The sequence below is a fragment of the Dipodomys merriami genome, unplaced genomic scaffold (genome assembly GCF_024711535.1).
Source record: "Dipodomys merriami isolate MVZ:Mamm:240054 unplaced genomic scaffold, mDipMer1.0.p SCAF_19, whole genome shotgun sequence".
Lineage (NCBI taxonomy): Eukaryota > Metazoa > Chordata > Mammalia > Rodentia > Heteromyidae > Dipodomys > Dipodomys merriami.
The window spans coordinates 28184835-28197240 of record NW_027203270.1 but is presented as its reverse complement, the minus strand read 5'-3'; the positions used below and the strand labels follow the sequence as shown (position 1 = coordinate 28197240).

Below are 12406 nucleotides of genomic sequence, written 5' to 3'. Positions count from 1 at the left end.
TTGGCAGAATGTGGCTCAAACGATAGAATATCAGACTTGAGCAACATACTAAGGGACATCACCCAGGCCCTGAGTTCAAATACTGGTGTACACATACACACACACACACACACACACACACACACACACACACACACACACACACACACACACACACACACACGTACACACACACAGAGTGGAGCTTCTACTCTGCCTCCAGCAATTCCAGCCAGGAAAGAAAAGACCAACACCAACAGGGCTATTGCTGGAGCTGTTTTTGTCCCCTCAATTGGACACATCATGCTCTCCAGATGTCAGAACCTCTGGGGCATTCAATAGGCACCCCCTAGAGGATGAGGAAATATTCTTCCAAGGGAGGAGTTCAAACTGCCTTGTACTTCATTGCAGCTCTTTTGCTGAGTACCTACTATGTGCCTGGAGTCACTACAGAGAGGTGAGTAAAGCCAGTCCCTGTCACCAGTTGTCCCCAGCCCAGTGGAGAAGGACATGGAACCCACAGGCTTGCTCCCAAAGCAAAGCGAAATAAGCACAGGCTTGAGGGCTTGGGCTACTCAAGCCAACAAGTGGCATAAGAGTAAGGCAGGGTAGTGGATCACATCTTCCCTCCCCGCCTCCCCAAGGGCAGTAGGGACAGGAAGGAACCTGGATAGAGAGGAAGAAACAGAGTAAGTACAGGAGTGGACTGAGGTGTCAGGAACAATGTGAGAGGCTACACCGCGGAGATGCCCCAGGGGATGCCCCTAGTGCCCAAGATGGGCATCTCCTCCCCTCCCCTGACTCCAGCCTCACTTTTCATTAAGAGAGGTCAGATATTCCTGGGTTGTCATCTTCTGCTGCATCTTAATGTTGCACTCGTGGGACATGTGGAAGCTGCTTCCCATTTTTATTTTGGGTAATTGTGCTGTGTCCCCTTTAATTCTGAGTTGTCCTGTTGCAATTTTTCACCTAGAAAGAGAAAAGGTCATACTGGAGCTGACTCAGTGCACTTTCTCTAGAACACCCTTCCTTTCAAGGCTCCCTTCCCTGCCCTCCCTCTGAGCCATCCAGCAAAGGCTGCCTGCCCAGGCGTCAGCATCCTGGCTCAGTCACAATTGGAACTAGTGTCTACAGAATACTGCTTCTGAGTCAGGCATTGAGATAAATGATTAATGTCATTTATTTTTTTGTGGGGGGGGGGGGGTGTCTGGTCGTGGGGCCTGAACTCTGGGCCTGGGCGCTGTCCCTCAGCTCTTCAGCTCAAGGCTAGTGCTCTACCACTTGAGCCACAGCACCACTTCCGGCTTTTTTCTTTTTGCTTATGTGGTGCTGAGGAATCAAACCCAGGGCTCCATGCCTGCAAGGCAAGAGCTCTACCACTGAGCCACCTTCCCAGCCCATGTCATTTATTTTACAAGTCTTCTAGAGTTGACAAGATGAAGACACTGAAAGTTAAAGCAATTTGTCCAGAGTTCAGCTGCTAGTCAGTAGCAGAGTGGGCTTCAAAACCAGGTAGCTCTGGCTCTGAAGTCTGCAAACCTCCTTAGCTGTTAAGCCAACCATCCACCTCCTCGTTTAACTGTGGTTGACTGGGGTTTGAACTCAGGGCCTTGCACATGCCATATCTCAAGCTCTTTTTGTGTACCAGTTATTTTGAGTAGGGTCTCCTTTTTAGCCAGGCCTGCACTTGAACTCAGGGCCTAGCCACTATTCCTTAGCTTTTTTACTCAAGACTGGCATTCTACCATTTAAGCAGCAGCTCTATTTTTGGCTTTTTTGTGGTTCATTAGAGATAAAAGAGTCTCACAGACTTTACTGCCTAAGCTTTGAAACTTTATCCTCAAATCTCAGCCTCCTGAGTAGCTAGGATTACAGGCGTGAGCCATTGGCACCTGGCATTTTTTTTTGTTGTTATTTTTTGGTCTGTCTTAGAGCTTGAACTCGGAGCCTGGGTCCTATCCCTGAGCTTTTCCAGCTCACAGCTGGTACTCTACTAATTGAGACACACCTCCACTTCCAGTAACTTGTTGGTTAATTGGAGCTAAGCAACTCTCAGGTTTGTCTTCCTTGGGATGGCTTTGAACCCCAGTTCCCAGATCTTAGCTAAGAGATTATGGGTGTAAGTAGTTAGGATTCTAAGCCCAAGCCACTGGTGCCCAGCAGACAGTATTTTTATGCTTCCTCCATAACTGGGACAAGTGCTTACCACTACTCCATTGAGATAGAGTCTCTCTGATTTTTCTGCTTGGGCTGGAGTAGAACCTCGATTCTCCTGATCTCAGCCTCCCAAGTAGCTAGGATTATAAGCATGAACCATCAGTACCTGGCTTCCATTCCTCCATTTAAATGACAAGCATATAAACACATGAGGGCTAGCTAATCTAAGAGAAATTAAGGGAAAAGATGAAAAAGGAAGACTATGTAGGAATAAATAAATAAATCTGCACTTCTTCCTCACCTATTCTGACATAGCTCTTCTGTACATTTCTTAAATGGAGGTATGTAGACATGTGTACAGACTGGTTGACTTGGATGATAAGGAGTGGGGAATGAAATAGAGCAGAAGTAGCAAGGCCTCCTGGCTGGCCATCTTTCACTTACCTTATACTTACCTGTGAACCCATTATCTACAGTATCAGAAGGCCCTTGACCCTCTTCTCCCTCCAATATGTCCCATACAGTGTGGCCTGTCCTGCAGTATTGCCACCCTCAGACTGTCCTTTTTCCCTTCACCAAATCTGTCACCATCAATCACATCCTCTTGAGCCAGAGCTCTGAGACTTCCTCAGATATGCTGCTGTACATTGTGCCTAGACCAACCAGGAAAAAAAAAAAAAGCTAGCTTGCAGAAGAAGGGTATTGGCACAGGTTTTTTTAAATGTACTTTTAGCAGCCTTGAGTCAAAGAAAGTTTCCAGGACACTCAGAATCTGAAATGGTTCACCTTCCTTGTTTAGAGCCAAGTGAGGCAGCCATGACATGGTAAGGAAGAGTGAACCTACAGATCCCAGACTCTCCTCCTTCGCCTATGGAGCCCAGCAGGACCAAAGATGGAGGAAAGATTGCCCCACACAGGAAACATGAGACCCGCTTTCTCCATCTCCCAGAGCAGAGTTGTTTCCTTGTTCTGGGGGGATTCGGGCTGGAAAGACAGGCTTACTATTCCCCAGACAGATTCTCACTCATGTTGAACACAAGAACCAGGAAGGAATGTGAACTTGGCTGCCAGACTTCACACTGTCTGCTCCACCTGGCCTTCCTCCTTTGCTATATTCTACCCATTTCCCAAAGAGCCTGTGCTGTCAGACTCAGAAGGGAACAAAAGCTTCCTAAGCTCCAGTTCCCCATCCTACCTCTTGCTACCGTATTCTAAGGCCCTTATTCCAGTGCACGCACCTACCTTACCCACTGCTCTTTTCTCTTTCCTACCCCCACCACAGTGGCCAACTCTCAACTCTCTCCTAGCCTAAGAACTGTAGGTGTCTGAAAAGACAGTACCCAGGACCAAAGACCCATCAAAAAGGCCACTTACCTCCTCTATCCTCAGCTGCTCAGAAATGGATGTTATTGGAGTCAGATCTCCATAGTTCCTGGCCTCTGGGTCTGAGGAAGCTATGGTCTGAAAGTTCTCCAGGGAGAGTGTTTGTAAAGGCGAGGTAGGATGTTTTACCTTTCAGGCTAGATATGCTACCTTATGGCTAGGTAGAGACAGGTATATTCATTCTTTATGGGCTCAAAGAATAGAATGAGAGATCTAATATATAGCCAAATGAGTCTGGGCCAGAGTGTTGCACAGACACATGGGCCATGTAATTTATTGAGCTGGAATAAAGAAATGAACTATAAGTGGGATCAACCAAGCAATGACCACGGCTGTGCCAGGTATGAGTGACTTTAGAACCAGGTCCCCAAATGTCACACTAGGAGACACAGCAGTTAAGACCCAAAACCACTGCAGCTAACATCTGTAGGCAACAGGCTGGACCAGAAAGAGGACTCAGCCTCCCTGTGTACCACATACTGCCTGGTACCCTCTCTCAGGGAGATGCAGACCCTTTTTATCTGGATAGCACCTAAACTCTTTATCCTCCTCTGGTAAACAGAGCATCTGTTCCTACCCTTCAGACATAACCAGCCCAGCTTGTCTTCTGTCTGTACATCCTTCTCTTCTGGAAGAATATTGCTGTGATGGTAACAATGACAGCTACCACATACTGTGTTGACTATGTGGCAAACACTGTGCTGATGCTCCCAATAACATCAGTGAAAGGAGTATGAAGAAACTGACACTGAGGAGTAACTTGACATGGTCACATTTCCAGTAAGTGGCAGAGCTGGGATTTGAACAAAGGTTACTGTTGATGTGTTCTGAACCTTACCCTGACTACTCTTGAAGGCACTCCCACAGAAGCCAGTGACGCATCCCACTTTGAGGACTGAGCTATGGTTCTCTCCTCCCAAAGCTATGTAGGCCCCCACTTGGGAGGGGAGCAGTGGCTGGACTTAGGCAAAGTTCCCACACTCAGCTTGACAGCCCTCTTCCCCCCACTACACATGCTCTAAGGATGCTGTGAAGCTGGACAAGGCTAGAGTGATCAGGCTGCTGGGAGAAGCTCTTCCTGCCAGCCTGGACTTTGTACCTGTCCTAAGAACCTCAGATAAAACTGTACAGAACACTCAGAAGATAAGGATTCCTTCACTATAGATCTCCTCTCTCTCCTAGCACTGTTAAGCATCAAAAACTTCTGGGGTATCTCTTGGCCTCCCACTCATGTTCATGGCAGCTCTTCCTGCCAAGCTGAGACCTTCATACCTGTCCTAGGAGTGGCAGACCATACTGCACAGAATACCCTAAAAGGCCAGTGTCCACGAGAGATAAAGACTTCACCATTATGGGGCTTCTCCTCCTGGGATTTGTGAGCCTCAAGAAGTCCTGGAGACCATCTCTTCCTCCCACTCATGTTCCTGGTTGGGGAAACTCCTTCCCTGGCCATCAATTCCCACCTCCCTACCCCCACCCATCAAGCCAAAAGCCCAAGACGTACTCAGGAGCAGCCAGGCAAACACAGAATTCTTCTGTCTTGCTAAGGTCTTGGCCAGCTCCCTCAAGCCCCATTGGGCTACTGCTAGGTCACTTAAGACCAGCAGTCCTAGAGTCCCCACACTACCCTCTCCCTCAGGGCCCTTCAGGAAGCAGAGGCCAGACACAGAGGGAAACAGGAACACATGGTCCTTTATTTGCATTTCTTAGAATACTGTACAAAGGGAGTAAAAATCCTATTCACACTTTGCTTAGAAAGATTGTTGAGGTGAAAGTTCCCTATGATACATGGGGTGGGAGTGGAAGGCCTGTAGGCAGAAAGTAGGACAAGCAAACCTCTCTCCTTCCTCAGCCCACAGGAGAGGGCTCAGGCCACACCCCTGCAAAGAAACACCTCCCCAGAACTGGGGATGCAGGGGGCACCCCTCTAGCCTCTTCTCAGGCTGAAGAGACTTCTGTCTGCAGCCATTCCCTGTCCCTTCCATTGCCCTGCTTGGCAGGGGTACTGTAGGACCTTGCAGCCATCAACCTCATGTGGGGGTGGCCTCACAGCCCCCCCATGTGCATGTCAAACGAGGGGCCCTGCCCCAGCACTGGTCTACAGGAGGTCTCAATGTTGGGGTGGAAGAGCCCCAGCAATGGCCGTTTCTGTCACAGCTTCCTCACACCAACCCCCTCACATTGCTGCAGAGGGTGGTGTCAAACCAGACCTGTGTTTAGACTGCCTCCTCCACCCATGTTCTCCCCCATGCCAACCCAGGAGCTTCAAGCACAAAGCAGCCTCCCTTCCCTATCCCCATCACCATTCTGTGGGTGTACTAACTAGCCCTCCAAGCCAGCTCCCTTCTCTGCCCACATCAGAAAGGAAGTTGTATTCTTGCTTCTGCCTGTGCCCCCCCTCGCCCGCCCCTCCCCCCAGCACCAGCACTGCCACCTCTTGACACCCGCCTGCATGGGCTGCTGCTGTTGTAGCTCAACTCACTGTCTCCAACCTCCACCAGGACCAGCATGGCAGAGCCTATACCCCCCACCCCACCCTTTCTCTCCTCACCCTCCCCACTCTCAACCCATACCCAGGGTGGGGTGCAAGGGAGTCACCAAAACTGAGCCTTGGATCAGACAACTCTCTACCCAGAGGGGTGAGGTGTCATCACACACTTGCTTTGTTATGTACAAAACAGAGTGTTCCCCCTCACAGACCAAAGAACTGAAGGGGAACAATCTAGAAGCTGTACCGTCCCTCTGCTCCCATACAGGGGTTAAAGTGCTTTGCCACCTGAGGGTAAACCTCTCTGGCCTGTCCCAACCACACAGGTCCACATTACCTGGGAGCCCAGCCCCTTCCACGACCACCCCATGGAGTCTCTACTCAAAAGGCAAAAAGGAAAAGATCAAAAAAATCTGAATGGGTTGGAGCCCAGGAGCCCACCCCCAACCACACTACAAGCTACTCCAAGTTGGCTACTGGGGATACAGAGAGCCAGGCCCAGGGCATGACCCCATCTCCGGTCGTGTCCAGAGGCTCCTGTCTTCAGCATCACAGCAAAGGCTTTCCACCCCTCCCCTGCCGTCACAGGCTAGGGAAGGAGCTGCACCCTCAGTACTTATTGATTCCAAAAATCCGGACTCCGTGGAGCTGGGGCAGCTTGGGGATGAGCACGCTCATCAAGGACACTGTGTTGAGGATGAAATGAATGTGGTCGTACTTGGTGTAGAAGCTGGTGAGGAAGTACCTGGGAGGAGAAGACAGGGCAAGATCAAACACTGGAGAGCCCCTTCCTCTCTCCCCAAATCCTGAGAGCTGAGAAGGGATGGCAGGGGGACCCAGATCAGAAGTAGAGTGGCAAGATGTCCCTGGCTGACAAGGCCCCTCCTGACCCAGCCCACCTCACTTCAGGCCTGTGGGCCCATCTCATTCAAGAGGAAAGCACCAGTGGAAGGAAGACGGGACCAGGGAGGCTCAAGGACTGGGGCTAGTGTTAAGACCCAGGGATCCATCACGTCCTTGCCTCTGTTCATCTCTAAACCAAAGCCCAGAGCCTGGGGCAGGGGTTGGGGGGAAGGAGGAGGGAACTAGCTGGGCCCAGACTTCCCAGAGTTGCTTCGCCAGCTGTCTCCCTCCAGCAAAAGTACTCACAGCACAATGGGTGTGATGGTCAAGAACTTTCGAGAGGCAGTGAACTGGACTCCATAGTCCATCTGCTCCCAGTGGGTTAACAATCTTGCTTTACCCTGGTCCGGAGTCTCAAAGGGTGTGCCTTTCACTGTGTGCAGAAAGATGTACATGCCCTGGAAAGAGGGGCTCTGGTCAGAGGACACAACAGGCAAAAGTCTCCAGCTCAGTTCTTCCCTATCAGGCAGAGGGGGATATGTTGGCAGATGAGCATGATGGAGCAGCAGGGAGCCTGGGACAAGAACAAGGGGACCCAGGGGAAGAGGCAGGCCTAGCATGAGGTCACATGGGGAGGAGTTGGTGGCAGTATCTCCAATGGAGACACTCCAGCCCAACTGGAGTTTCCAGCCAGCCTCCTGCCAGTCCCAAGGGACAAGGACTAGACAGACCCCTGCCTGCCCACCAACAGAGGACTAGGCAGCAAGTGGAAAGAATGCACCAAAGGGTACAAGTGGAATATAGTGTGGGAGTCTAACTTAGGAAAGGAGACTTTCAGCACCAGGCTGGGCACCAGGCTTCCTGGGTCCCCAGGAACACAGGAGCAAGGGTTCAGTTCTCTGTTGGGAACTCAAGTCCTCCCAGATCTACAGCCACCCCAGCCTGGAGACACAGACAAATCTGCACATTGGATTCTTCCTGAAGCTATGCACAGGGCTGGAGCTCAGAAAGGGGATAGGGCAGAGAGACAGGAGCTGGGATCTGGTGACAGATGTTCTCAGGACACCGCCCTGCTATCTAGCCCACATCTGGCAGACCTCCCCTATCCCTCAGCCCTGGCTGCAGGCAGCATCTCACCATGTTGTGGATGAGGTTGGTGAGGGTCCAGACGACAGGGACACTCACGAAGGGGATGCTGAGCAGTACGACGTGGAGGAGCCCGATGGCCAGGACGTAGGAGAGCCAGATGCCGCGGCTGTTCATCACTCGTGTGTTGGGGTTCACCTCGCTGTGCGCTGTACCCACATTCATCCTGCCACCCCTCTCTGGTGCTTGCTCTGCAAACAAGCAGCACAGGTGAGACAGGTCACACTACTTTTCCCGCTCCTCACACCCTCTAGTGCCCTAGAACTCCATACAGTCCACTGCATTGATTCTCAAACATGGAAGCTAAAGTCCACAAGATTTTCCACAGCTGAGCTGTGTTAACACTGGGCTGGCCCATGTGTCAACCCATCAGAACACTGCACCCACAGTACAGTTCATCAAGGAATTTAGCCCCAGAGCAGAGCAATCAATGCACATTCCCCAATCTCACCCTCGATATCATTTCTATAGGGCCCTCTTCCTGCTAGGAAGGGGAGAAGAGGCTTGCTCCCCTAAGATTCTCACTGAGCACAAACCCTGCTGTCTCTATCTCACTGAGGACCTGATAGAAGACATCTACCCCAAGCCCCTCCTATAAGGAGTAAAAGGAGACAAGGCCTGTGGGTACAGGCAGCAGTAGGTGAAATACTTTGAGGTCCCTATGTCCACTCACCTCCAGTTCTTCAAGCCTGGATCTCCCCAAACCTCAGCCAGGAAGACTGACAAGGCAGAAAAGGAAGAAAAAAACAGCAGACCAAGGACAACCTTTGCTCAGACTAGAAGGTTCCTTTTTGACATGGCTAAACTCAACTGGATGTTTGTTTTATCCATTTGGCAGCCACTCAGACTAACCCTTGGGATGTCATCCATTCTGCTGCCAAATTACCAGAGCCCTTTACCCTACCAAAGACAAGAGAAGAAGTCAGGAGACAGTGACTCACGCCTATAATCCTAACTACTAGGAGGCTGAGATCTCAGGATCTCAGATTTGAAGCTAGCCTGGGCAGGAAAGTCTATGAGACACTTACCTCCAATTAACCACCAGAAAATGAGAAGTGTTACTGTGGCTCAAAGTGGCAGAATGCTAGCCTTGAGTGAAAAAGCTCAGGGTCAATGCCCCAAGCCCTGATTCCAAGCCCCACAACAGACAAAAAAAAAAAAAAAAAAGAGTGGGAGGGACCAACAGAGCAGATGGCCAAAAGCTACAGCTTCCAGGAAGGGTGTGAGACACATCAACCCCTCGCAAGGATACAAAACTCATACCTGTGGCCTCTCTCCTACCACCTCCTTTCCTGTCCCATCACGTGTCTCAGCACCTGTTTATGTGAGTTATAGCACCATAACTTCTCCTGCCCAGTTCCAATGGTAGAAAGCCTGCGGGAGGAACCAAAGGAGCTGCTCTAAATGTCCAGGAAACAATGGAGGCGACAATTCAGAGTGGGCAGAGACAGTAAGGAGGGAATGATCTGCCCGTCTTGACTGTTCTCAAATTCCCTGGGGGTCCAGTGGCCAATAGAGATTAGATGAGAACAGATTGCACTGTGTAGTGGCTTACCTCTGTCCTGATTGCTAAAGGCCCTAAAGATTGTCACCATGAAAAAAGCCCTTTCACCACTGAGAAAGGAGTCTCAGATGAAGATATTCTGGAAGTGCCAAGAATGCCTCTCCTTTACTACTACAGTGGCCAACCCCCTCAGAAGCTGCTAGTCTTGAACTAGGATTCCAGCCAAGCCTCCATAAGCATGAGAATTCTCATGGGTCAGTCCCTTATTTATAGGATAATGAGAATGCATTTCCTCTTCTCAGACAGCTCGAAGCCTAGAGATCCCCAGGAAATATGAGCCACAACAGGCAAACAGATAGGAGCTGGCCTGGAGTGCACCCTGGTGGAAGTAAGGCTCCTGGGGCCCATCACCTAGCCCATTAAGTTGGATAATTGGTCCTAACAGAAACTCAAGGAACTAGAAGTGTCAGATGTTTACCTTCCCAGGGCCTTGGGGTTTCAGTTACCCTGACACAGCCCCTGGGGCACCTACTACGTAAAAACTAGGGGCAGAGCTGGGGGTTGTGTCTGGCTGAGAAGTGAATTCTGAAAAACCACTAAGGAAAGGCAAAGAGCACCCTAAATCTCACCAGAAACTGCTGCCCTGAGAGTATAGGTGCAGACCTATATCTTCCCTAACACTTTGTCCAAGACAGCCAAAAGCCTGGCTGAATCTCAGACCACAAGACCTCACACCCCTTTTTGACTGTGACACGCAAAATAAATACATAAATATTAAAAGTCCAGGGTAGAGAGGAAGATGGTAGTTCATGACTGTAATCTTAGCTACTCAGGAAGCTTACAATCTGAAGGGCTGAGGTTCAAGGCTGGCTCAGGCTCCATCTCCAAATTAGCAAAACACTGGGCTGAAGGCAAGGCTCAAGTGGTAATGCCAGCTGAGCAAACAAGCTGAGCAAGCTTGAGGCCCTGAGTTCACACCCTGGTACCTAATTTGAAGAAGAAAAAAAAAAAAGTAAAAGGGAGCTACAAAGGCCATAGCTCACTCTGGGAAATTCTCCTTAATGCCTAAACACTTCCCTGAGAATATCCTAGGAGACCCTCCCTTTAAACGAGCTAAAAACAGGAAAGGACTGGGAGAAGCACTCTTGAGACATCCAAGGGACTATGTGTACAAGCCACGTCCATTAGTAATCCATTGACCCTTCCACCAGAATTGGAGACATAGGCAGAATAGGCTGGCACAGGCAGATGGGTCTCCAGGCAGCTTGAGACTGAAAAGTTTTGCTGTCACGGCGGGCAGGTGGCTGCTCGTACCAGAACCCGATGTGGTTTCATAACCTGCCTACAACCAGAGCCTGCAGCAACTCCGTTAACCACTTTTTTGCTGGCAGCTCTTACCCCAGCCCTCCTCTTGGATTCCACACACAAATTTCTAGTCCATCAAACACTCAGACCAAGGCCAAAGTACACCTCGGGGTAGCCACCAGGTGAGTAGGTCCCATTTCCTCCCAAGTTAAGGACAGTCCTTGAACGCAGTAAATCTCCAGCCTCTGGGTGATGAGCACAACCATACGGGTTAATCCTGCTCCGCACCCCCCTCCAGTAGGGGACACCCCCCACACACATACACACGGGCGAGTTAGTGGCCCGCAGGGTTTCTTATGCTCCAACTCCACCCCCCCCCCTTCTGCCCCACCAACCGCTCAGTCTGCGGGACCGCAAATTGCTCACCCGCCTCCCGGACCCAGAGGGGGTAGGAAGGGAAAGAAAGCCAACTCTCACTAGCTCGCCCGCTGGGAAGAAAGAGGGGGCGGAGTCTTCACTATTGTTGGGGTTAGAGTGAGACCTCCGGCCGGGGAAAGGGGTGTGGGGCTCCCGTTCTGCTCCCCAAACACTCTGGAGCCTGGCTAGGTCCGGGGCCCAACCCTCAGATCCACGCGTTCACCCTGCCCCGGAGGCAACCAAACCTTTATTCCACTCCTCACACCCCAAAGTCCGGCCGCTCCCCGCCCCTACTCCCAGCCGACGCTCGCCGCACGCGCGGCGTCCCGCCCCCCGGCCTCCAGCGACCACTCTCCTCCACCCGCACCTCTCCGGGCCGATGCACCCCTCCACCGCCAATCACCCCGCCCAGGGCTCCTCCAGCCCCGGGGCGCCTCCCCACAAGCCCCCCCTCTCCTCTCCCACCCCTCCTCAAACCCTCGGACTTCCCAATCCCGCCACTCCAAGGCTGCCTGTCCCGACTCACAGGGCCCGAAGGTCGAAGGTCCAAGAGGGATACCAGGGAACAGAAGCTACGGCTTCTCCAGCCGCGGTAACAACCAGCGGCGGCAGCCACCCCGCTGGCAGCTCCGGCCGAATCAGCGCCCGGCGCCTGTGCCCGCCCCTGTGACGTCACCGCCACGCGCCGGCGGCGCGGCTCCTCCTGGGAGTTGTAGTTTCTCCGCTGCCTCTGTAGTTACCACCTCCCCCACCCGGCGCCCTCCAGCAAAAGTTGTAGGTTTCTCTCCCTGCTCGCCCTCGAGCTACAGAGCTGTCCTCGCTGTGGCCTTACCGCGGAGCATTTCCCCGTCACCTGATAGTGAGATCAGATAGTATCACTTAGTGCATAACAATTCCAGCTTTTGCCTCTCCGCTTTGCAGGTGTGGTTTTACTCTTGCCAAGATTTTGCAAGTGAGGAAATTCAAGAGTTTTACGTAACTTAAAGTAGATCCTTGTTGGGATACACTGACACCCCCACCCTCACCCTCACCCCCGTGCAAAGGTTTAACCACAACGCCTCACTGCTTGAGCCTTGGCCCCAGAGTGGTTCCTCCAGAAACCAACCGCTCCAGCCCGTTACTCTGCTGGAACCTCCTGGGATCAGATTTCCTGGACACTGGCAGGGGTGAAGGTCTGGAGGGCA

The 12406-nt window shown here is 51.6% G+C and overlaps 1 protein-coding gene across 3 annotated transcripts; it reads right to left on the bottom strand.

Annotated features, from left to right (window-relative positions):
- Positions 1-5191: 5191 nt before the first annotated feature.
- Ormdl3 (ORMDL sphingolipid biosynthesis regulator 3) lies at positions 5192-11855 on the bottom strand. 3 transcript variants are annotated; one of them, XM_070028117.1, is made up of 5 exons: positions 11749-11839; positions 9260-9370; positions 7988-8187; positions 7157-7308; positions 5192-6752 (listed from the first exon to the last, which is right to left on the bottom strand). In XM_070028117.1, exons 3-5 carry the CDS (start codon positions 8159-8161, stop codon positions 6617-6619), a joined length of 462 nt encoding a protein of 153 aa, XP_069884218.1. In that variant the 5' UTR covers positions 8162-8187; positions 9260-9370; positions 11749-11839; the 3' UTR covers positions 5192-6616. The 3 variants fall into 3 exon arrangements, with proteins under 3 accessions (XP_069884218.1, XP_069884217.1, XP_069884219.1); XM_070028116.1 differs by lacking the exon at positions 9260-9370 and having other exon boundaries at positions 11749-11855; XM_070028118.1 differs by lacking the exons at positions 9260-9370; positions 11749-11839 and adding an exon at positions 8670-8842.
- Between the last annotated feature and the right edge of the window lie 551 nt (positions 11856-12406).